At 44.6% G+C, this 26,170-nt stretch overlaps 1 protein-coding gene across 8 annotated transcripts in view; it reads right to left on the bottom strand.

The window, feature by feature from the left end:
- The window catches only part of SULF1 (sulfatase 1), a 168,015-nt gene that overhangs the window by 16,499 nt on the left and 125,346 nt on the right, over nucleotides 1-26,170 (bottom strand). For all 8 annotated transcript variants that reach the window (XM_079796252.1, XM_079796257.1, XM_079796258.1 and 5 more), the window contains 6 exons: nucleotides 15,746-15,962; nucleotides 13,364-13,616; nucleotides 12,002-12,098; nucleotides 11,493-11,587; nucleotides 11,108-11,173; nucleotides 1,303-1,475 (listed from right to left, as the gene is read on the bottom strand). In XM_079796252.1, the coding sequence (XP_079652378.1) occupies nucleotides 1,303-1,475; nucleotides 11,108-11,173; nucleotides 11,493-11,587; nucleotides 12,002-12,098; nucleotides 13,364-13,616; nucleotides 15,746-15,962 (901 nt within the window). The remainder of the gene's footprint in view (nucleotides 1-1,302; nucleotides 1,476-11,107; nucleotides 11,174-11,492; nucleotides 11,588-12,001; nucleotides 12,099-13,363; nucleotides 13,617-15,745; nucleotides 15,963-26,170) is intronic.

Here is a 26,170-nt window from a genome sequence, read left to right as displayed (position 1 = left end):
CCCCCCAACCCCCCGCTAGAATGTAAGTGTCCTGAGGGCAGAGAATGAGGTACGTCTTGTTCATCGTTGTGTTCACAGGGCTCGGCTCAGCCCAGGGCCTGGCGGAGAACAGACCCCAGCCATCTGAACGACCCTCAGAGACCCCCGCACCCCGCTTTAGGAAAGCACGTTAAGAGTTAAATGCTACGCCTTGAAGAGTTTGCTCAGCCTTCATGTGACTGCAGACTTCAATGCAAACATGGACACTAAGATAAGCATCAAGGCAGAAAAACAAAAAACTGCACAATAGCTCCCCTTCACTCCCCCCTCCTCCCCGAGAACAGTCTGGGGCTCCTGCACATCTCCAAATCCCAGTTTGAGAAACACTGACCCAGGGGGTGTTTCAACTGCTCCTCGGGATGACAGGCCTTCAGTCAGATAACATGCCACAGAAGTTAGGGTGTTATTTCTCTGTGACCCAAGCCACTACAGCAATATAAGCATTAATTGGCAATACACAAGTGTGGCTCAGTAGATGGAGTGTTGGCCCATGGATGGAAGGGTCGTGGGTTCGATTCCCAGTCAAGGGCACATATCTCAGTTGCAGTCCATCCCCGCCCCAGTCTGGGCAAGTGCGGGAGGCAATCAGTCGATGTTTCTCTTTCACATTGATCTTTCTCTTTCTCTCTCTCTCCCTCCCCCCGCCCTCTCTCTCTCTTGCCTCTTCCTCCTCCCTCCCTCCCACTCTCTCTCTCTCAAGATCAACGGAAAAAATATCCTCGGGTGAGGATTAAAACAAACAAGTGCGCAAGTGTATTCCATATCCTCAGCGATCCGGTAAAACCACTTTGCGATGTCCCTAATATTCTGCAAGCACAGTGCCAGGTACTGAAGGGGATATGGACCCTGCCTTTGAGGAGCTTTACTTCCTGTATTATACATAGAGTATGCACTTGAACTAGAGCAGAAACAACATATATTTGGGGTAAATTTGTCATCGTTATTTAGCTGATTCGCTATAGAGCAGTCTTCCTGGGAGGCTGGGTACTGTGGGAAACATCAGGAGAAAAACCCAGAGAGAGCTCAGCATTTTCCAACAAAACATCAAAACAAATTTCTAAAAAAATAAAATATAAAAAGCAATTTTTGGCAAAATGATTCTAGTTGCCAGTATGGGAAATAATATGAGGCTCCTCTCTCGGATGATTCCAGGGTCCGGCTGCATCTGCTGGAAGCCTCGTCTACGTGCCTGCCGTTGAGTCCCTGTGTCTCTGTGGCGGCCGTAAGCGGCCATAAGAGGCAGTTAGAAAGAGAGGGACTCACGGTTCCAGAAGGGGGCCGTCTGCCAGTGGTTGTTGTCGTGAGTGAAGCAGGTCAGGCCGGGAAGGCTGCACTCCTCCCCCTTCCTCTGGCGCTTCTTCTCCTTCCTCTCCTTCCTCCTCCTCCGGTTCTCCTTGAAAAGCTGCAGCTTGCTGTCCACTTCCTGAGCGGCCTCCCTATTCCCAGAGAAGGCATACTGTCTTTTTTTTTTTTTTTAACATTCCATTAAAAGACTACTAGATTTAATAAATGAATTCAGCAATGTAGCAGAATTATAAAATTAACACCCAGAAATCTGTGGCATTTTTATACATCAATAATGAACTCTCAGAAAGAGAAACTAAAAAAAAAAATCAAAAAAAAAATCCCATTTACCAGTGCAACAAAAAAATTAAGATACTCAGCGATAAACTTAACCAAGGTGGTAAAAGACTTGTACTCAGAAGACTATAGGACATTGAAAAAAGAGATAGAGGAAGATATAAACAAGTGGTAGAATATACCATGTTCATAGATGGGTAGAATTATCATCATTAAAATATCCATATTACCCAAAACAATATATAGATTAAACACAATCCCTATTAAAATACCAACAGCATATTTCACAGACCTAGACCAAACTCTCTAAAAATTTAGATGGAAAAAAGACTCCAAATAGCTGCAGCAATCTTGAGAGTTGGAGGGATCACAATACTAGAGGGATCACAATACTAGATATCAAGTAATACTATAAAGCTACTGTACTCAAACAGCCTGGTACTGGCACAAGAACAGGCATATAGATCAATGGAACAGAACAGAGAACCCAGAAATTGACCCAAGCCATTATGCTCAATTAATATTTGACAAGGGAGGCAAGAGAATACAATGGAGTCAAGACAGTCTCTTCAATAAATGGTGTTCAGAAAATTGGACAGATACATGCAAAAAAATGAAATTAGACCAACAAATTACACCATACCCAAAAATAAACTAAAAATGGATAAAAGACTTAAATGTAAGTCATGAAACCATAAAAATCCTAGAAGAAACCATAGGCAGCAAAGTCTCAGACATCTCTGGTAGCAATATGTTTACCAACACAGCTCCTAGGGCAAAGGAAACTAAGGGGAAAATAAACAAATGGGACTACATCAAAATAAAAAGCTTCTGCACAGCAAGAGAAACCATCAACAAAACAAGAGGACCCACTGCATGGGAGAAGTTATTTGCCAATGATACATCTGATAAGGGGTTAATCTCCAAAATTTATAGGGAACTCATACAACAAAAGGAAGATAATCCAATTTAAAAATGGGCAAAGGACCCTAATAGACACTTCTCCAAAGTGGACATACCGAAGGCCAAGAGTTATATGAAAAAACACTCAAAGTCATTAATCACCCGGGAGATGCAAATGAAAACAACAATGAGGTACCATCTCACACCTGTCAGAATGGCTATTATCAACAAATCAACAAATGACAAGTGCTGGCAAGGATATGGAGAAAAGGGAACCCTTGTGGGAATGCAGACTGGTGTAGCCTCTGTGGAAAACAGTATGGAGTTTCCTCAAAAAATAAAAAATGGAACTCCCATTTGACCCAGTGATCCACTTCTAGGAATACTAGTATATCCTAAGACAGTGGTCGGCAAACTGCGGCTCGTGAGCCACATGTGGCTCTTTGGCCCCTTGAGTGTGGCTCTTTCACAAAATACCACGGCCTGGGGGAAAAAAAAGATGGCGACCAGCAGGAAGGTAGGGAGAGAGTGTGAGTGAGAAACCCATAGAGGAGAGTGTAGACGTGTGTGGTGTGTGTGTGTGTATGAGCTAGGGTCAGTTAGATTCTGCAGGTCTTCCAAGGGGCTGCCTAACCGGGCAGTCCTAGACGGCGGAGCCCCGCGCACAAAGCGGACACTTCTCGGTGGCTGGTGCGGACGCGGAGACCACGCCATCTTGAGAAACAGAGCTGCCTGAGACTAGGATCCTGGCTTCGGACACAAACCAGGATCCTGCAGCCACTGGGGACAGAGAACTGCTATCACAGCTTCAGACCAACAGACAACAAGAATCCAGACTTCCTGGCAGATTTCCGTGGGTCAAAGAGCCTATCCCCCTCCCCGCAGACTCGCGGATAGCGCCATAGTAACTGATAGACTCGCCCCTCGCCCACGCTGCAGAGCGCCCGCGCACGGACGCGCTCCCCTTTAGGGAATTTGGCGCGCGGAACAGACGCAGCTCCCCTTTGGGGAAATCTGACAGCGCGCACAGAGGGCTCCCCTTCGGGGAATTTGGGGGAATTTGGCTTGCGGGACACAGCTCCCCTTCGGAGAATCTTAGAGCATGCACAGAGGGGCTCCCCTTTGGGGAATTTGGCGTGCAGGACGGACTCTGCCCCCCTTCGGGGAATCTGGGAGAGCACACGGAGGCAGCTCCCCTTCAGGAATTTGAGAGTGTGCGAAGCCCTAGCCGGTTTGGCTCAGTAGAGAGCGCACACACAGGACGCAGCTCCACTTCAGGGAATTTGGCACGCTGGAGACAGCTGCCTGGGATCCCTGACTCACAGCGCATTCACACTAAGAGCCAGTGACTCCAATTGTGGTGCATGCACACACAGGGACCCTGATTCTCAATGACAAACTGCATGAGGCAACAGAGACTCTGACACTCGATTCTTGGTGCAGACACAGGGAAACTCTGACTCCTGGCACATGCTAAGGATCTCATTTTCGGCACATACCAACAGTGTGGTGCAGACAGGGCCCCTGATTCTAAGTGTGCACACGAGACCGCATGGAACACCGGGGACACTGACCCTGGGCAAGCCTGGTTCCCACCAACCAATGGCAGCCACATGTCCTAGTGTCAGAGCACTTCAGTGAAACTCTTGTGGAGCGAAGTCCCCACAGCACACGGCCCAGGTCCACGCAAACTGAAGCTTGAGCTTTCTGGTGATAGAATGGGGAGACGAAACAATTCACAGAAGAAGGAAAATGAGGAGTCACCAAGAAAGGAAATTAGTGAAACTGAAGCTTGCAACATGACCGAAAAAGAGTTCAGAGTAATGGTCGTGGAATTTATACATCGGATGGATGAGAAAATCAACAACTTATGCAAGAATCAGGAAGAAATGAAAAGTGATATAGCTACAATCAGAAACACCATGGAAAGTTTCAACAGTAGACTAGAAGAAGCAGAGGACCAAATTAGTGAGTTAGAAGATCAGGTACAGAAACAAGCTCAATCTGAACAGCAATTGGAGAAAAAAATTAAAAAGCAGGAGGAAAGCCTAAGGGAGCTTCGGGACAACATGAAACGAAGTAACATGCGTATAATAGGGCTGCCAGAAGGACAAGAAGAGCAGCAAGGATTAGAAAATCTATTTGAAGAAATAATGACAGAAAACTTCCCGGATATGGGAAAGATAAAAGTTACACAAGTACAGAGAGTCCCAAGCAGGATCAACCCCAAAAGACCCACACCAAGACATGTCATAATTTCAATGGCAAATATAAATGATAAAGAGAGAATCTTAAAGGCGGCAAGAGAGAGACAGAGAGTTACCTACAAAGGAACACCCATCAGATTGTCAAATGATTACTCAACAGAAACACAACAAGCTAGAAGAGAATGGAAGGAGGTATACAAAGTGTTGCAAAGCAAAGGACTGAATCCAAGAATACTATATCCAGCAAGGCTATCAATCAAAATTGAAGGGGAAATCAGGTGCTTCGAAGACAAAAAAAGGCTCAGGGAGTTTATCACCACCAAACCAGCAATGCAAGAAATGCTAAAGGGAATACTGTAAAAAGAAATAAACAGGTAAGAAGGAATACAGACACAAAAGTAGATATGACTACAAACAAATACCTTTCAGTAATAACTTTAAATGTAAACGGACTAAATACTCCAATCAAAAGACATCGAGTGGCTGAATGGATAAAAAAACATGACCAATTATATGCTGTCTACAAGAGACCCACCTCAGAACAAGAGACTCACACAGATTGAAAGTGAAGGGATGGAAAAATATCTTTCAGGCAAATGGAAATGAAAAAAAAGCTGGGGTAGCAATACTTATATCTGACAAAATAGACCTCAAAGTAAATGCCATAACAAGAGATAAGGAAGGCCACTTCATAATACTAAAGGGAGAAATCCAACAAGAATAAATAATTCTGGTAAACATATACGCACCCAATATAAGAGCACCCAAATACATAAAAAAACTACTGGAGGATATCAAGGGAGAGATTAATAGCAATACAATCATAGGAGACTTTAATACCCCACTATCACCATTGGACAAATCCTCTAAACAAAAAATCAGCAAAGAAACATCAATCCTAAATGACTCACTAGACCAGATGGAATTAATTGACATCTTCAGAACATTTCACCCCAAAGCCACAGAATATACATTCTTCTCAAGTGCACATGGGTCATTTTCAAAGATAGACCATATGCTGGGTCACAGGCAAAGTCTCTTCAAATTCAAGAAGATAGAAATTATATCAAGCATTTTCTCAGATCACAGTGGCATAAAACTGGAAATCAACTACAATAAATACAATCCAAAGAAATCAAACACATGGAGACTAAACAGCATGCTATTAAACAAGGACTGGGTCACCAGAGAGATCAAGGAAGAAATAAAAAACATCATGGCAACAAATGACAATGAAAACACAACAATCCAAAATCTATGGGACACAGCGAAAGTAGTCTTGAGAGGGAAGTTCATAGCTCTACAAGCATATTGCAAAAAACAAGAAACAATGGTATAAATTACCTAACCCTACAACTCAAAGAGTTAGAAAAAGAGAAGCAAGAAAAGCCCAGTGTAACCAGAAGGAAGGAAATAACAAAGATCAGAGCGGAGATAAATGACATAGAGACCAAAGAAACAATACAAAAGATCAACAAAACCAAGAGCTGGTTCTTTGAAAGGATAAACAAGATTGATGAACCTCTAGCCAGGCTCACCAAGAAGCAAAGAGAGAGGACCCAAATAAACAAAATCAGAAATGAAAGAGGTGAAATAACAACAGACCCCGCTGAGATACAAAGGATTGTTACAAAATACTACGAACAACTCTATTCCAACAAACTGGACAACCTGGAGGAAATGGACATATTCCTAGAAAAATATAACCTTCCAAAAATCAATCAGGAAGAATATAAACAGCTCAATAGGCCAGTAACTATGGACGAAATTGAAGCAGTCATCAAAAAGCTTCCGGCAAACAAAAGCCGGGGCCTGACGGCTTCACAGGAGAGTTTTACCAAACATTCAAGGAAGAACTAAAACCTATCCTCCTCAGACTACTCCAAAAAATTCAAGAGGAAGGAACACTTCCAAGCTCCTTCTGTGAAGCCAGCATCACCTTAATATCAAAACCAGATAAAGACAACACAATGAAAGAGAATTACAGACCAATATCCCTCATGAACATAGATGCCAAAATCCTCAACAAAATTCTAGCAAATCGGCTCCAGCAGTACATCAGAAAGATCATACACCATGACCAAGTAGGATTTATCCCAGGAATGCAAGGATGGTACAATATCCGCAAATCAATAAACGTGATACATCACATAAACAAACTGAGAGATAAAAATCACATAGTCATATCAATTGATGCAGAAAAAGCATTTGACAAAATCCAACACCCTTTTTTGATAAAAACTCTCAACAAGGTGGGAATAGAAGGCTCATACTTCAACATAATAAAAGCGATATATGATAAACCCACAGCAAACATCATACTCAATGGACAAAAACTAAAAACATTTCCCCTAAGAACAGGAACAAGACAGGGATGCCCACTCTCACCACTCCTGTTTGACATAGTACTGGAAGTATTAGCCATTGCAATTAGACAAGAAGAAAAAAAAGGCATCCAAATTGGAAAAGAACAAGTAAAGCTGTCTTTATTTGCAGACGACATGATATTGTACATAAAAAATCCGAAAGACTCTGTCAAAAAACTCATAGACTTAATAAATGAATTTGGCAATGTAGCAGGATACAAAATTAACGCCAAGAAATCTATGGCCTTTCTATACACCAATAGTGAACTTACAGAAAGAGAGACTAAAAAGGCAATCCCATTTACCATCACACCAAAAAAATTAAAGATACCTAGGAATAAACCTAACTAAGGAGGTAAAAGACCTATATGCGGAAAACTACAGGACACTGAAAAAAGAGATAGAGGAAGATGTAAACAGATGGAAGAACATACCATGTTCATGGATTGGTAGAATCAACATCATTAAAATGTCCATACTACCCAAAGCAATCTATAGATTCAATGCACTCCCCATTAAAATACCAACGGCATATTTCACAGACCTTGAAAGAACTCTCCAAAAATTCATCTGGAATAAAAAAAGACCCCGAATAGCCACAGCAATCCTTAGAAAGAAGAATAAAGTAGGAGGGATCTCAATACCAGATTTCAAGCTGTATTACAAAGCCACTATTCTCAAAACAGCCTGGTACTGGCACAAGAACAGACATATAGATCAATGGAATAGAATAGAGATTCCAGATATCGACCCAAACCACTATGCTCAATTAATATTTGACAAAGGAGGCATGAACATACAATGGAATCAAGACAGTCTCTTCAATAAATGGTGTTGGGAAAATTGGACAGATACATGCAAAAAAAAAAATGAAGCTAGATCACCAACTTACACCATACACAAAAATAAACTAAAAATGGATACAGGACTTAAACATAAGACGGGAAACCATAAAAATACTAGAGGAATCCACAGGCAGCAAAATCTCAGACATATGCCAAAAGAACTTCTTCACCGATACTGCCCCTAGGGCAATAGAAGCTAAAGAGAAAATAAACAAATGGGACTACATAAAAATAAAAAGCTTTTTTACAGCAAAAGAAACTATCAACAAAACCACAAGAAAGCCCACTGTATGGGAGAACATATTTGCAAATGGTATCACTGATAAAGGTTTAATCTCTAACATCTACAGGCAGCTTATACAACTTAATAAAAGGAAGATAAATGATCCAATAAAAAAAATGGGCAATGGACCTAAATAGAATCTTTTCAAAAGAAGACAGAAGGAAGGCCAAGAGACACATGAAAACATGTTCAACGTCATTAATTATCTGATAGATGCAAATCAAAACAACAATGCGGTACCATCTCACACCTGTCAGAATGGCTATCATCAACAAATCAACAAACGACAAGTGTTGGCGAGGATGCGGAGAAAAAGGAACCCTCGTGCACTGCTGGTGGGAATGCAGACTGGTGCAGCCACTGTGGAGAACTGTATGGAGAACAAACTGAAAATGGAACTCCCATTTAACCAGTAATCCCACTCCTAGGAATATATCCTAAGAAACTGGGAACACCAATAAGAAAGGATATATGCACCCCTATGTTCATAGCAGCACAATCCTACCTAATAAAATAGTAATATGAAAATTGACCACACCTTTGCTACGCCCAAGCCATGCCCACCAGCCAAAGCCACACCCACCAGCCAATCAGGGCGAGTATGCAAATTACCCAACAAAGATGGCGGTTAATTTGCATACGCTGAGAGAGGGAGGAGTGAAGACTGAAGACAACTTAGAAGGAAGTGGGAGGAAAAGCGGAAAGCAAGGTGGCTGCCAGAGGGAAAGCCCGGGCGGGGCAGAACGGGGCAGAGCGGGGCGGGTGGCAGTGGCGAGCCGGTGCAGGCGCGGTGACCGCAAAGGAGGCGGCAACGGCCGCACACGCGGCCACAACAGCTGCTTGCAGGATTTTCCTGCAAATGGGCTACTAGTTTACAATAGCTAAGATCTGGAAACAGCCTAGGTGCCCATCAGCTGATGACTGGATCAGAAAACTATGGTACATCTACACAATGGAATACTATGCTGCCATAAAAAAGAAGGAATTCTTACCATTTGCAGCAACCTGGATGGAATTGGAGAACATTATGCTGAGTGAAATAAGCCAGTCAATGAAAGAAAAATACCACATGATCTCACTCATTTATGGATAATAAAGAACATTATAAACTGTTGAACAAAAAGACACAGAGGCAGTAAAGCATCAAACAGTCTGTCAAATTACAGCAGGAAGGTTAGGGAGAGGTGGGGAAGATAAGAGATCAACCGAAGGACTTGTATGCATGCATATAAGCATAACCAATGGACGCAAAACTCTGGGGGGTGAGGGCATATATGGGAGTGGGATTGGGGGGGGGGGCAATGGTAAGATATATACACATATAATACCTTAATTAAAAAAATTGAAAATAAAATAAAATAAAAAATTTGGCTCTCAAAAGAAATTTCAATCATTGTACTGTTGATATTTGGCTCTGTTGACTAATGAGTTTGCCGACCACTGTCCTAAGAAATCAGAAACACCAATCAGAAAGAACATATGCACCCCTATGTTCATAGCAGTGCAATTTACAACAGCTAAGACTTGGAAACAGCCTAAGTGCCCATCAGCAGATGAGTGGATTAAAAAAACTGTGGTACATCTACACAATGGAATACTACGCTGCTGTAAAAAAGAAAGAACTCTTACCATTTACAACAGCATGGATGGACCTGGAGAGCATTATGCTAAGTGAAATAAGCCAGTCAGAGAAAAATAAGTATCACATGATCTCACTTATATGTGGAATCTAATGAACAACATAAACCAATGAACAAAAACAGATCGAGAGACATCGAAGCATGGAACAGACTGTCAAACCTCAGAGGGAAGGCAGGGGAGGGAAAGTGGGTGGAAAGAGACCAACCAATGAACTTTTATGCATTTGTGCATAACCCATGGACACAGACAAAAGGGTGGTGAAGGCCTGGGGTGGAGTCTGGGGAGGGCTGGGGGAGGTCAATGGGGGAAAAAGAGGACATATGTAATACTTTCAACAATAAAGATTAAAAAAAAAAAAAAGGAAAACTTAAGGAAAAATAAATAAATAAATAAATAAATAAATAAATAAAGCTCATAATTAAAAAAAGGGGGGGGGAGGGGATATTTTCAATGACCAGAAAGCAACTTGTTAAAATAGGATTATAGCTAGACATGCAATAACAGACCACCTTTGTTTTCCACAGAGGCCCTCCAATCAGCAATAGGACCGTTCACTGTGACAGCTCTCTCTGAATCCTCCCTCAACAACATCAACACTTTCTTCCTTGTTGAGCAGCAGCCGTCTGCTAGCTCCCTCTCTGGACCAATGGCTTCACTTCCTGGTGGCTCAGTAGCCGGCAGCCATGGAATCAACGGCTGCATTAGATGGCTTGCATTAGAAGGTTTCTAAAATTCTTTGACCAATTTGACAATATAGGCTTGGGTAGAATTGTCATCTTTGTATTCTCTTGGTTTTTCCAGAAGGGCTCAAGTTTTGTTGAGACTCATATGCCAAATCCCCTTCCCTGGCAAATTTTACTTATTATTGAAAAAAATAGGTGTATTTCTTCCAATTTTCAGAATTCCCCAGGATGGCTGGCTGCTCTATAGCACACACTGAGCTAATCCAGAGAGGCCATCGCCCAGGCACCGTGCACGGAAAGCCGAGCCTGCACGGAGTGACATCCAGGTACACACAAGCATCAGCAAGAGCCCACACAGAATCAGAGCAGAACTCCGCTCGGCTGCCCCTAGAGGGGGCCATGGCAAGGTGTGGGCTTGCCTTCACCTTCTGGAGCTACATGACTTCCCAGTTCCATCTCCTTTTTCCCCGAGCAGGCTCACAGGAGTCCCTGCAGCCTTCAGGAGAGCCTAGTGGACAGTCCTTCACTCCCAGCAAATGAGGGAAACAGAGTCACTTACTTGAATGGGTGGAGATGGCTCTTTAATTTCTCTTGCTTTTTTACACCTTTTTCTTTATTGTAGTAGCTACAGGCAAGAAGATGAAAAAGTGAGTCTTCATCAGCATGCATTTGTTAAAGAGCTTATTTTATAAAAAGAAAGCAAATAGAAGACAGTTACTTTGTTGTAACTATCTCAGCTTAATAGGACTTTAAAATTTTTTTACCCCCCCTTACTTAGGTTTATAACATTTAATTCGACTGAGATATTTTAGGTCATTACAAATTGTGATAATTCATTTTATTAAGCTTTCTGTTGGTTAAAGAGAGAAGTAGGCCTAATGCTAAGCAGGCCTGTGCAAAAAAATGAGTTTGCAAAGGAGACCACGGGAGGGGCCCACGCTCACCTCTGTTTACTGCAGACACACTCCTCGGGCTTCCTCCTCTTCAAGTGCCCTCTCACTTCTCTCAAATTCTTAATTTTATCTTGCAAAGCTTCAATCTGGGAAACAGGCAATTCAACAATTACATTTGCAGGATTGTCTGTGCTAACTACCTTCCTTCTCACCTTTATTTCTGTGTTCCATAATCGTAGCCATTCATCTGCGATGATAGTTAATTTGGGGACAAACCGAGCATAGAACCTATTTCCCTCTATATTCCAACGGATGTCTTAGCATAAACACGAACAGATGCCTCTTTTATAACAGAATTATTTTCTCAAAGACATTTCAGAAGGTCATTGAGTCGGTTCCCACTCTCTCCTCACACTCTGTTTTTTGGTCAGGACTATCACTACCTCACTGGAGACCGAGAAACACGTTGCTATTCTATTTTCCGCAGAATTATAAACAGATGACGTGCACACACAGTATGTGCCCCCGGGAGGGCTTCCAATCTCGTGGCCACGGCTCACCTCTTTGTCAATGTACGCCTTGTGGTCCTTCCACGCTCTGGCTGACTGATAGAGTTCTCTCTCACAATGGATGGTATCATTTGGAAGAATAAAGCACCTGCCAAAACAAACAAGAAGCATTAGAAATAGGTTTATATCCTAATATTAAGAAAAGCATTAGAAATAGCAAAGGGAACTTAGCTGTCCGCTAACCCCTTAATTGGGAAACCAGCTAGAGTTTGCAGCGGAGCCACAGAGCAGGGTAAGTGGGAATGTCTCCCGGCTGCGGGTGTGGGTAGAGGATGCTGAGCGATCACCACTCAGATCACCTTTCAAGGCAGCTCTCCATGTTCCGTCCCCGGGAAAAGATACACTCAGTTTCTGAAAGCCCCATCCAATATTGAAGGGAAAAAAGAGGCTTCCACAGCTATCATGGAAATGACTCGCTTGTCGAAATGCAGTGAGAGGGAGCTTATTCATCGCATTCACTTCATTACAAAGAGCCTGCCTGAAGTGCCCCATTACATCTGAAGCAAAGCAGCAGCCCCAGGGATAGAGAGCTGGTGGGATATGAGGTCGACACGTAACGTAAAAGAAATCCTGGTCTCAGTCTCTAAGCATATAACTGTAACAGCCACAGGCACCTGGGGACCAGTCCCAGAGATAAACATTGCGGCAGGGCTTGTGGCATCCTGCCTCCCCGAGAGAGATGAAATGAAAGACGAAACAAGGATTTTGTTAATAAATTCAGAGAGAAATGACTTCTCCGCCAAAGGAATATCTCGTTTGGAAAGAACTGAAACACCAAGCCAGCCCATGAAAGCTGAGGGGAGCCGTCTCCCTCCCCTGTCTCTGTGACTCCCGGGGCCCTTGCTCTCGGGGACCTGGACAGGTGAGGTGTTTCCGCGCCTAACATCCATTCCCAGCCGACGCCATCTCTCTGGGAGCTTCTGCAGGACCCAGACTTCTCCCTTGATCTGAGCCTCATTTCTGAGGCCGTGACTGCAACTACTCTGAGCCACTGTGACCACCAGCAGGAGGAGCCCCTAACCAGTCTGGGTGATGGTTTCCCACCGTTTTCTAGATGCCCACAAGGGTAGCTGCTTAACGGCAGCGCTCCCTGCCTGCTAAGTCAAGATGCGACAGAATCCCTCTGGCTACATTCCCAGCTGACCAGCCTAATGTGGAACTGAACCCAAAGCACACATCCACATCTACTGTTGTTTGGGCTGCTTATTGCTTCCTTAGCCCCCACTGGTATGTAGGAGAGTCCTGGACCTCATCTGGCTGAATGACGTTACTCTTCTTAAAGGGACCAAATGGTGGTAGTAAGGCGGGGGTGACTTTGAACTCCACCCTTTGAACACACGAAGCCCCTCCTACTTGTGGGTCACTCGGACGGTGGTGGGCAGGCCCACGGCATTGCCACTGGTGGCCAGCATGGCGTCCCCGTTGCCACCGTTGGCAGCTTGGCGACCTCCTGGCCCCTTGTGGCCTTCGTCGTGACGCTTGGCAATGCTTCTTGGCTGCAACACCTGCAGTTCCTCTTCTTCCAGGTTTATGTCATAGACTTCGCCTTCAAATTCGACCGACAAGGACCGTGTCTGCCGAGTGTGGACAAACCTGGGCTTGTACTCTGGAAATAAGGGAAGATACGTTAATACGGGGTCCGGATGTACCTGAGGGGAGAAGAAAATGATCACGTGGCTCGATGAGCATTTTGGAAAGGGGCACACAGTACACAGAGGGGCACCATGCTTCTCTGGCCTCGGGCCCTTCCTCCCCAGTGAGGGGGTAGGTCTGAGTGATTGCTAAGCCCCTTCCCACTAAGGGCAGGCTGTGAACGTCTACAGTGAGTTTTCAATATAAACTGCGAAGGCCGTGTGAATAGAACTATAGCCCCCATTATAGGATTAATAATGGTAACTCATTTTTTGAGCTTTTGCTATGTATCACTCATCTGGTACTTATCTCTAATCTTAAAAGACAGGTATTATGATAAATCTTTGCATTAAAAAATATCAGATGATCCAAACAGGCTGATGAATTTGGTGTCCTTATTTTACGGATAAGAGAACTGGAGCTTTGAATGTTATGTACATTTTGCAAGGTGATACAGCCAATAGGTTCAGATTCTAAAAACCAAAGAGTCTTCCTACTCTATTGAGATGCTTTTGTAAAAAGGCAAACGCTCTAGACTCCTGCTATTTGCACAATAGAGGATTACTCTAAGAAAATTAAATTTGGCACATGCTTCCATCAGCCAACTGACTCTTCACACCTGTCAGGTGGAGGGTCATGCCAGGGGAGGCCAGCCTGTCCTCTGGTCACGATAGACCCCTGTGGAGGCTCAGTGTGCTGGATGAGAGCTTCAATGTGCAAACATTGGTCCCTCCTTACCAGATGCACACTTTGTCTCAGTGGGGCTTGCTCACATGGCACCCCCCCGCCTTCCTAGAACAGGAAAGAGGGGAGCCTATTGGCTGCGGAATCAGGATCATCTCTCCCTCTGTAGAGTCCTGCTCTGAGGGCAGTTTCCAGATGAAGAAACACCTCTTGCTTTCAAATACGTAAGATTCCACGCAGCTTTGAAGAGTGCCCCAGACTTCTTTAGTTTGTGCTCAGTATTGCAAAACCAACGCGCTTTATGAACAGTGCTGGGGAGCCACAGCCAACTTCCTGGGAGAGAAAAAGCTGCCTCTACTTCTCAGCTGAACGTGATAACCAGTTAAGGGAGCATCTCAGGGGTCCTTATCCCTTGTGGGTTTTGCATTTGATATCTTCATATAAATTTTTAAGCCTAGCATTTTCTCTCAGGGAGGAAAGAAAATCTCCCAGATTAATGGTTCTTAGACTTCTGGGTTATGAACTCCTTTGAGAATTTGTTGGAAGTTATGAGCATCCCGAAAAATGTGCATGTACACACATAGAATATACTTAAAATTTTGGATATTAGGGGGGTTCTGGTCCCCTGAAGTCCACCTGTGGAACCCAGGATATAAAATCCTGTTTTAAGGGCTTCCATTGTTCTACTGAGTGATTCGATTTCCTAATTTCGGACACAGAGTTGAATTTCTACATATCTTGGTTATTCCCAAACCAGTATAGAAAGGACCACAGAAAGGACCACAGAAACGAGTCACTGCTCATATTACGCCACTAGATGGCACTAGACTCCCATTCTTTTATGGAAGGTAGGCGACCGAGTTTTCCTATCTATAAAAAGACCATCTCATGGCTGCCTGATAAGACTTTTCATAAAGAAAATACTAGGCAATGATTTTCACACTTAATTCAACTAGTTTGACTCTGCCAGTCAAAAAGAAGAAATAAAAAAAATTGTCCTAAAACAGATATGCCTTTAAAAATAGTATTTATGCTTTTCCTACTAAAGGCACAAGCCCAGAAACTTTGGATTTATTTTTTTTTCTTTCTTTTTTTTTAAAGCAACTAAGGCAGAAAACATCAGGCCATTAGCATCAACGTAAAATAAAACTTACCTGACCTACATACACACCCTGGGTCCCTTGCTAGTTTGTGGGCCTGCGTGTTGTGCCTGCTGCCTTTTTACTGGATACATTTGCGTTCTATGCTTGAGTGTTTTCAGAGCAAAAACTCAAATTATCTTAGCTTTTGCATTTTAACCAGGACGATGACTGGCTTTTGGCCCTAAAACTATGCATGGTTAGTATCGAACACGGAGCCAGAGCGGGCCTTTCCTCTCCGGAGTCTAGCGGCTGGGAGGCGGCCGGGCCTGGGGCTTACTTGCAGCGCCCTGGGTCCTCAGGAACTGCCGCTGGCTCTTCCTCTGGCCGCGGCCGGCGCGGTAGGCGGCCTCCCCACACGGGCACTCCCGGTCCTGGTCGTGGAAGCCGCGAGGGTAGAGGTTGCGCGTGCTCTGCCGGGCGGCGAGCGGGTCCCCGGAGCCCTTGCACTTGTGGATGCGGAGCTTGCCCGCCGTGTCCTCGATGCACTGCCACTTCTGCAAAGGCCACAGGGGTTCGGGGTTAGGCACGCCGCTGGGGGGCGCAGCCGCGGGGCGACCCCCTTGGCGCGCGGGGGGGTGGGGGGGGGGAGGCGAGCTGCTAAGCGGCCCGGCCCTGCGTGGGCCCCCAGGCCTCGCTCATGGGAGCACATGCAGACGCCAACCAGACCCCTGGCAACCAGCCCTGCCTCGGTGACACCAGAGCCAGGCACGGACACAGGCATCCTTACCGTCCAGGCTAAACAGAGTCTTGAAGGAAACGCGGGGAGGCCCTTCGCCCCGCAAGCACAGGGCACAGCTGCCAGGGCGGTTTCCCCGGACCCCCCTCTCCTCCTCTGGGCAAACAAACGTGGCCGCCTTGTTCTCTGCCCCTGAATTCCTAACGGGAGCAGAGAAGAGTGGCGCACGCGGAAGGCAGAGATGAGTTCAATCCGAGTCCATCCCGGGGCGAGCCAACGCGCACGCAGCGCAGCAGGCACGCGGGGCTCCCTGGTGCCGCCTTTCTTATCCTGCCCCGATGCCGCACACCTGGCGGCGAGCTGCTCTTAAAGGGACATCGGCCACCGGCCCAAGAGGCGGGCGCGAGCGGGGAGCAGGCGCTGGGTTTTCTAGTTTGAGTTTTCGAGCAAGACTGGTGCATAGGAAATATAGTCAATAATATTGTGACGACTACCAGTATGCCCGGCGCCGGGTGGGTACCGGAAATATTGGGGTATGTGATTGTGGAATCACTATGCTGTACACCTGAAACTAATACAAGGTAATATTGAATGTAAACTGTGATGAAAGAAAACTTAAGAAAATCTACCCAACAGCTTTCAAAAGAAAGAAAGAAAGAAGAGAGAGAGAGAGAGAGAGAAAGAGAGAGAGGGAGAGAGAAGAAAGAAAGAAAGAAAGAAAGAAAGAAAGAAAGAAAGAAAAGACTGTTGCAGATACTGCCGGCTTAATTTTGGAGAAATACAACACAGCAGTGGGTCTCAGTGTCCTCCCCCGCCCCCCATTTCCTGAGAATCAATCTGGCTGAAATATTAGTGCTTCCCCTGAGAGTCATTTCATAGGACCCTCCATATCTGAAAGACCTAATTACCTTCCTCTTACTTTTTATTCCCCCCCCCCCCCCCGCCCCTTCTTAAAATGTTAAATGGGGAAGCAGAAAGAATACTGACTTTAATTTTAAGTTGACCACGGTTGTTACAAAATGCTCTCTGGTAGTGTTATCAAGCTTCTGTCTTTTTCCTCTTCCATATATGAGTATCACCTGTGTGTAATTGTACCGAGACTTTTCTTAAAATGGACACATTTCTAAACTGTCGCCAAAGCCATGATAATTGTAAAATTATGTGTTTGTGTGCCAGCTAGATATTTTTACACATATATGAAAACAAATACAACATTATTAAATAAAAGATGCTCTTTCATGCACCACATACAATAATCTCATGTAGCCCCTTATACCTGTACCATACTTTGGGTAACTTTTTGATTTCAGAGTGTCCTAAAGGTAAAGTTTGGTTAAGGGTCCCACATGGCTTGGCCAGCAGACAAATGACACTCACTCATGTACAAAATGGTATGAACCATTCACAAACCAGTCACGGTTTGTTTTCTCTTACTGGAGTCATCTGCCTTCAGTAAGGGTTGAACTATCTCAGCTGCCTTTGAGTTTCTATGATCTTGTTCTCAAATCCCAGATCCAGAGGACTGGCTCCGTGATTTTGCCTGAGCCGCCATACACTCCATGGTGCTATTGAATTTGATTGCTTCAAGCCACATCATTCAGGCCACATCAGGTCACCACCTTCTTCTGTGGCTTGGACAGAAAGTCTGGGACGTTCAACGTCTCCATTCTGAGAGGCAGGAGCTCAAGAGACAAGGCAACTCACCACCTATTTACAAAGCCACGAAAAGTCTACGTCTGCAAGGATAGTCTACAGATGAACTAAATAGAGATGATTTAGCTGAAAACCAACAGGCAAAACCCCCAAAATGTGAAGTCAGTTTGACTAGGCACCCTGAGTTATGTCAGGTCAATGGTTCTCACACTTGGCTCTACAGTGAGATGTTCAAAAGCTTCCCTGGTGATTTTAATGTGCCCTTGGCCTTTAGATTTGCAGCATCTGGTGACTAGACCCCCTTGCAGCTGGTTCCCAGGAGGAGGGCGGAAGGGATCGCTCTAGGTCAGTGGTTCTCAACCTTCCTAAATGCCGCGACCCTTTAATACAGTTCCTCATGTTGTTTTGACCCCCAACCATAAAATTATTTTTGTTGCTACTTCATAACTGTAATTTTGCTACTGTTAATGAATCGTAATGTAAATATCTGTGTTTTCCGATGGTCTTAGGCGACCCTGCTAGCGGTTCTCAACCTGTGCTGTAGAGCCTAAGACCATCGGAAAACACAGATATTTACATTACGATTCGTAACAGTAGCAAAATTACAGTTATGAAGTAGCAACGAAAATAATTTTATGGTTGGGGGTCACCACAACACAAGGAACTGTATTAAAGGGTCGCGGCATTAGGAAGGTTGAGAACCACTGCTCTGGGTGGAAGTAGCTCAGATGCATGAGGGTTTGAGAGGGGTGTACGTATTCTTGGGTGTGGGTGTTTGAAATGTGTCTAGAAATGTAGCAGGTGAGAGAGTGACTCCAGCTGAACAGGTGAACGCTGCCAGCTCATCTCTACTGGCAAAACCAAGAGTAACCTGTTCTCCTCACTCTCTCTCCGCAGTTAGTTGATGAGTGGCAGAACCCTTCCTCCGCTCTTGGCTGAAAACTGCGTGTGCCCTCGCACAGCTCCGCCGTCTCAGGTGGAGACCAGTGATGTCGGGGCCTGGCTCTGCAGCGCTCCCAGATACGCCCAGTTAGCTCGAGGAGGCGCCATGAACCATTCTCGGGAACTCACCTACAACTCCATTAAGAAATAATTAGGCCCTGGCTGGTGTGGCTCCGTTGGTTGGATGCCGTCCCCTGCACCGAGCGAGTGCTGGTTTGATTCCTGGTCAGGGCACGTGCCTGGGTTTCAGCCTCCATCCTTGGAAGGGGGTTTAGGGGAGGCAGCTGATCTCTGTTTCGCTCTCACATTGATGCTTCTCTCTCTCTCTCTCTCTCTCTCTCTCCTTCCCTTTCCCTTCCTCTCTCTCTAAAAGTCAATGAAGAAAATATTTAAAATAATAATTATATGCCATGTAGAATTCTTGCTGGTGAAAAATGTCATAAAAATAAATGCTAACTTTTAAAAAAATATATATTTTATTGATTTTTTACAGAGAGGAAGAGAGAGGGATAGAGAGTTAGAAACATCGATGAGAGAGAAACATCGATCAGCTGCCTCCTGCACACCCACCACTGGGGATGTGCCCGCAACCAAGGTACATTCCCTTGACCAGAATCGAACCCAGGACCCTTGAGTCCGCAGGCCGGCGCTCTATCCACTGAGCCAAACTGGTTTCGGCAATAAATGCTGACTTTTTAGAGCTCCATACAGTTTGGGAATCAATGGTGCTTGAGTGCCTGTCTATAGCTGTCTTAAATCCAAGTGGTTTAAAACGTATCCATCCACCTGGGTAATCTACCTCAGTTTAAAAACCGAGAGTAGACTGCTTAATGTCTATAGAAGCAAAAGAAGTGGTCGGGCACTCACAATCCAAGCCAAGCAGAAGCTTACAAAGTGCTCTACTTTCTATCAGACAGAAACATGTGGCTAGCTTGATTTTTAAAAATATATATTTTTTATTGATTTCAGAGAGGAAGTGAGAGGGAGAGACAAATAGAAACATCAATGATAAGAGAGAATCATTGATTGGCTTCCTCTTGTATGCCCCACACTAGGGATTGAGCCCACGACCAGGGCATGGGTCCCAACCGGGAATCAAACCATGACCTCCTGGTTCATAGGTCGACGCTCATCAACTGAGCCACGCTGTCAGGGCATGGTTAACTTGATTCTTGAAAAATGATGGCCTTATGTTTTTTTTGTGGTTCCAATTTATATCAACTTTAGTACAAATACTAATTTAAAACACACAACTATGGTGAAAACCTTCCTTTTAAATAACCACAATACATTAAAAAATAAAAACAAAAAAAACCACCTCTGCCCTTTTTTGGCCTGGAAGAGCTGAGAGTACAAGTAGATGCCTGTAGAACACAAAAGCGTAGGCAGAATCTTTAGTGACTTAGCCTATTTGGAATACAACCTGCATTTTCCATTAGCCAAGTTCCTGCTAACTTCCTATGGGATAGAGATGAAAGGAACAGCTGTTTCCTTCCTGAAGAGCTGAATTTAAACACACCTGAGGTCTGGCACTGTCCTTGGCATTGATAAGGTATATGCAAAATCAAATATACATACATATATGCATGTATATGTATAAACATGCACACCCACATATACCCACACACATACATACATATACCTACCCACATTCTTGTATAAAACAAGAGCCTTGGACAAAGATGCCAGTTATTTTTCATACCATGTATGCTTTGAACAAATCTTAGACCTCATTAGATAATTAGCTAAAGCAAGCATGTCAAACTCGTGGCCCGTGGGCCGCATGCCTCATTTATTTGACTCATGTTAGCCTTTGAGTTTGACATGCTTGAGCTAAAGGCTTTGAAAACCTTCTTAGTGGCAAGCTTACTAGGAATTGTAATGAAATGTAATTGCCACACATTTGTCACAGTCATTTTAGTGTTCAATATCATGACAATTTTTATGGCTGAGCAATAAAACCTTGAAATAGCTGCAGCTAAAGCGGTCATCTTAGTGCGTTTATTGAGGGCGGCGAAGAAAGATTTTTTTTAAAAGAATTGCTCTGAAACTCATGCCGCATGCCATTCAAATGGTGAAAATAATGAGCCGATTTTGCATTGCAGAAGTTTCAGAAATCAGATGGAGGCAGGAACTCAAGTGAGGCTAATGGGACTTAGAGATAGCCTCAGAAAAGGCCTTTGTTAAACAAGTGCCCTTGTAGAAATGTAGATGTCACACGGTCTCACTTTTATCTACGCCCTTGAAGTTTATCAGTAAATCAGTTCATTACTGAATCCGCTGGTCTCCAGCTTCCCTGACCACTCACTCCTGCAAATCCTTTTCCTGCTCCTGGGACGACATCGCCCCAACTCTCCTCCTGCCTCTCCAACTTGGCCACTTAGCATGCTTTCATATGTCTGCAAACCTACTGTGGGTAAGGGACTAATTAAACTATTCAAATAATTTCTTAAATTATTATTACTTTATTTTAGCCTTTCCAACTACACTCAACTCGGGATTGAATCACTCCGGTGAGTAGTTATGTCTTAGCATTTTCGATTGGTTACATATACCTGTGGTAAATAACACCTGAGGAAGAAGAGAAGGCTGGCTATAAAGATTCCTGTGTGCAGCTGCTTGGTGGAATCAAACCTAATGAGAAATATGTCAAATGCCTTTCAAATAATTCGATTGAGTACCACCAGCAGCACCACCATTATCTGTAGCTATGAACTCTTCACTTGATGCCAGGTACTGGTCTAGGGCATGTTATACAGGTTTATTCACTCAACCTTCACAACAACCTACTGTGCTGCCATAATTCACTTATTGGAGTAGGAATAGCATCCATTGTAGTAGTGACCATGATCTATATTCTGCCTGGGACTTGGGAATGGCATTTTACAACCATATGGATGTGCCTTAGTGGGAAAAATCTGGACTTTCAAGCTAGAAAAGACTGGATTTGAATACCAGCTTTATCACATTGCTCTGTGGTCTTGAGCAAGTCAGCTAGACAGTCTAAGCTTTTGCAGGGTCACAAGCATTAGCGATGACCTAGAACAGTGGTTGGCAAACTGCGGCTCGCGAGCCACATGCGGCTCTTTGGCCCCTTGAGTGTTCTAACGCCACTTCTTCAAAATAGACTCGCCCAGGCCGAAAACTGACTTCTGCACATGGGCCATGAAGTTTCAATCACACTGTACGTGCGCGCCTGCACGTGGTATTTTGTGGAAGAGCCACACTAAAGGGAACAAAGAGCTGCATGTGGCTCGCGAGCCACGGTTTGCCAACCACTGACCTAGAAGAACTCAACACAGGGTGGGTACCGAACACAGGAGCTGCTATTCTTCTAATCGCCATCACACACGCACACAGTTACACAGTTTATTACTCAAAGAATTTGACCCAATGTAAACTTGATAAGAGGTAGCCATTTTTAATGGAGACAAGTATTAGGTTAGGGATCTGAAGACCTCAGTTTTAATTTTCTTTAGCTGCTACTTTATGGCCTTGAGCAAATTACAGAATTTCTTTGTTCTTCCAGATTCCACATCTTCCTCCCCTTGGCCTCAAGGATATGACATGAGAATAAGTTGTTGAGTTTTTGGAGGTCTGAGGAAAAGATGCCCTATATGAATACAGAGCAGTACCATCAAAATTAACTAGAGGCCTGGTGCATGAAATTCCTGCACTGGAGGGGTGGGGGGATCCTTCAGCTAGGCCTGCGCCCTCTTGCAGTCTGGGAGCCCTCGGGGGATGTCCGACTGATGGCTTAGGGCAGGGAGCAGGCCTAAGCCATCAGTCGGACATCCTTAGTGCTGCTGTGGAGGCCAGCTGTGAGCTGGCTTCTGGCTGAGTGGGGGAGCACTGACCACCAGGGGGAAGCTCCTGCATTGAGCGTCTGCCCCCTGGTGGTCAGTGAGCATCATAGGGACTGGCTGTTCCACCATCGGGCCAAAACTGGCTCTCTGACATCTCCTGAGGAGTCCCAGATTGCGAGAGGGTGCAGGCCAAGCCGAGGGACCCCACCGGTGCAAGATCAGGACCAGGGAGGGGCGTTGGAGGTTGGCTAGCCAGGGATTGACTGCAGGAGGGCTCCAGGGCGTGTCCAGCCATCTCGCTCAGTCCCAATTGGCAGGACCTCAGCAGCAAGCTAAACTATAGGTCAGAGCGTCTGGCCCCTGGTGGTCAGTGCATGTCATAGCGAGCAGTTGAGCCTTAGCATATCATTAGCATATTATCCTTTGATTGGTTGAATGGCTAACTAGATGACCGGACACTTAGCATATTAGGCTTTTATTATATAGGATTGGCCCTTAAAGATGGCTATTCAGGCCCTTGCTGGGTAGCTCAGTTGATTAGAGCATCGTCCCAATATGATAAGGTTGTAGGTTCAATCCCCAGTCAGGGCACATATAGAATCAACCAATGAATGCATAAATAAATGGGACAAAAAATGTCGCTCTACCCCTTCCTATATCTTTAAGAAATCAATGGGAAATGGTTACCCAATCTCTGGGTAAGCTAGTGTTTCCTGGGTGTAAACTGTGTATAACACAGTAATTATCATTGAGTGGGGAGACTGGGGCTTTAGACCACATGGATCTCAGTTTGAACTGATTCTTGTCACCTTTCGAGCTGTGTGACTTTGATCAAGTTACTTCCCCATCTGAGTTTCAGTCTCTTCATATTTTGAGTGGGCATAATATCTATTTTATAGAATACTTTCAGGTGTAAATGTAAAATATTAGGTGATGGTTGAACTCTGGTTATTTTTCTTTCCTGAGTGACCACTAGGTAATCATTTTGAATTGCATGTATTCCTCAGCTTGCTTAAGACTGATCCTTATTCTTATTTATACCACCTTATGCCCATTTTCATGAGTAAAAAAATAAGAATTTGATTATAAGTTTTTCTGAGGCACACTGCAATGAAAGCTGAATATTACACACACACACACACACACACACGCACGCACGCACAGACACACATGCACACACACACACGTTATTTCTCCATTGTTATAAGGCCTATTATGTGAATTTGGCCATAATGCAGATAAAATCATGTTTTCTGAAATGTCACAACCATACAGCAATTTTCTGATGACCCGATTATCCTTCAGGCCAGTACAGACAGCATGGAAAGCAGCTACCTGCACGTGGACATGTGTTTTAGAATTTTTATCTCAACACTGGGGAATATAAGAAGACCATATAAATATTTTTGTTCAAACTGATACTTAGCCCAGGCCACTATCAATTTTTTTCCACAACATGAAATAGAGTTACTCGTGACAAGGCGATTTTTCTCCTGTTTCCTCTGAGATGGGTGACAGGGGTAGGGGGAGGAAAAGTGGAAAGGAAGGAGAAGCAGGAGAGAGAGGGAGTTTCCTCCTCTATGTTTTAATCTGGATAAACATTTGTAAAAGCCAGTGTTGGACTGTTGGAAGAAGTATGGTCCTTGCAGTTCAGGGGAAAGTAAAATCGGTGAATTGATCTTGGCCCATAGTCGATAGCCAGCATTGGCTGAGTGCTTGCTGTGTTGCCAGGTACTGTTCCAGATGCTCAGTATATTTAACAGATCTAACCTTTGTAGCAGTGCTCCGAGACAGGTGCTATTATTATGCCTGTTTTACAGATAAAGAAACTGAGGCAAAGGTAGATGAAGTAGCTTGCTTGTGTCACATACCAAGAAAGTGGTGAACCTAAGATGCAATTCTAAGGCACCTTGACCAGGACACCAATCACAAAGGAGAAAGGTGAGGGACAGAGTGTGAGGCATCAGGTGGGCCTCAGTCAAGGGGCTGGCATTTGGGAGGCAGAGGCAACCATTTACATGCAGATGAGAAAGTTACAGTTAAGGGATGGCGGGGGGGGGGGGGGGGGGTGGATCGTGGGGGAACCTGACCAATTGGGCTATGCTAGGGAGTCATGGGAGATAAGATACTGCAGCATAGATCAAATAGGGTGGGGCTGCAGGATAGAGTTTAGTGTGTGTCCTCACATTTGTCTCTGACTTGTTGGGGACATCATTAAATATGGTTTGATGTTTAACCCTGCGGTTTGTATTCTGAAAAATACACAGAAGCCAAAACATCTAAGCAGATGCACGACTGTTCGGTGCAGGGTGAGGAGGGGAGGAGGCAGGGGTTAGAGGCTGAGCTGTCCACACCGGGCTGGGCTGGGTGCAGACAAGAGTGCAGCCAGAGGATAGCACTGGGGCTCAGTCCTTCCGACTGGACCCTCTGGAGTCAGGAGAACCCAGGAAATGTCTGGAAGCCTTGCTGTGATTTTAACCAGCGCTCAGGGAGTTCCTGGCAACAGGCCGTCAATTTCTGGCAAACGAACAATTCTAGCCAGATCTTGTTGGTAAATGTCTCTTTATCTTTGCTCTGCAGCTGATCACAGAAGGTCTGAGGGATGAGTTTTGGATGAGAACAGAAATCCTGGAACTAAACCAGTTTACACTCAACAAGCTACCTTCTTATTTCCTTTGCTTGATGCTGGGATCCTCTTAGAATCTTAGAAATCTTTGATTCTATATTGATACAAAGGTATAAAAGCGAACTACATTGCAAAGATGCTGGCACTCGACAACCCCACAAGGGACATGGCATTTGCTGTATAAAGGCAAAACCATTTTTCCTCTTAAGTGACAGAACATGTGTAAGATGTACTCCAGAATTGGATGCGTAGGGCATTTCTTTTTATGTAACTCCTATTTAAGAGTCAATATCTATACCTAGGGGGAAAAAAAAAAAAAGGAAAACTATGCTGACCCCACATGAATGATTCTCAACTTTAGCTGCTCAAACAACCAGCCCTGATGCCTGGTCCCACCCCCAGAGGTTCTGATTTAATTTGTCTGGAGCAGGACTTGAGTAGCAGCATTTCCAAGGTGCCTGTGATTCTAACGTGTGGTCATGGTTGAGACCACTGTCTCCGACGCTGGGCGTGGGTCCTACACCCCTGCCTGCAGCCAGGCAAATGCCATTTGGAATTTCCAAGGGAACATCTCCCCTCTTACATTTCTGCATGTTGTGGGGAAGGAATGATCAAACACGCAATGAACAGGGACAGGTCCTGACTGGGTTTGTAGCTTCAGTCTTCTGGCTCTCAATTTCCTTCTTAAGAAAACGATATCATCCAACTAGCAGATTTCCATTCCCCTGCCACCTCTGGCATTCTCTTATTCAGGGCCTGTGGTGCTGAACCCTATTGAAAAATACGGATGCTCTGACTCCCCTCTGAACGTTACAATCTGATCGGTCTGGGGTGAGGCTGTGCATCAATATTTTCAAAAGCTCCCCAGGTGATTTTGATGTGCAGCCAGAATTGAGTATCATGGGTCCATGTTCTCTGTTGAACCAAAGTCTTTTCAGACAGATGAGATTTGCACATGAGAGGGAGAAAGAGAGAGAGACAGAGGGGGGGGGAGAGAGA

The sequence above is a fragment of the Cnephaeus nilssonii genome, assembly GCF_951640355.1.
Source record: "Cnephaeus nilssonii genome assembly, chromosome: 18".
NCBI classification, from domain to species: Eukaryota; Metazoa; Chordata; class Mammalia; order Chiroptera; family Vespertilionidae; genus Cnephaeus; species Cnephaeus nilssonii.
This window is presented reverse-complemented; position numbering and strand designations above follow the sequence as displayed.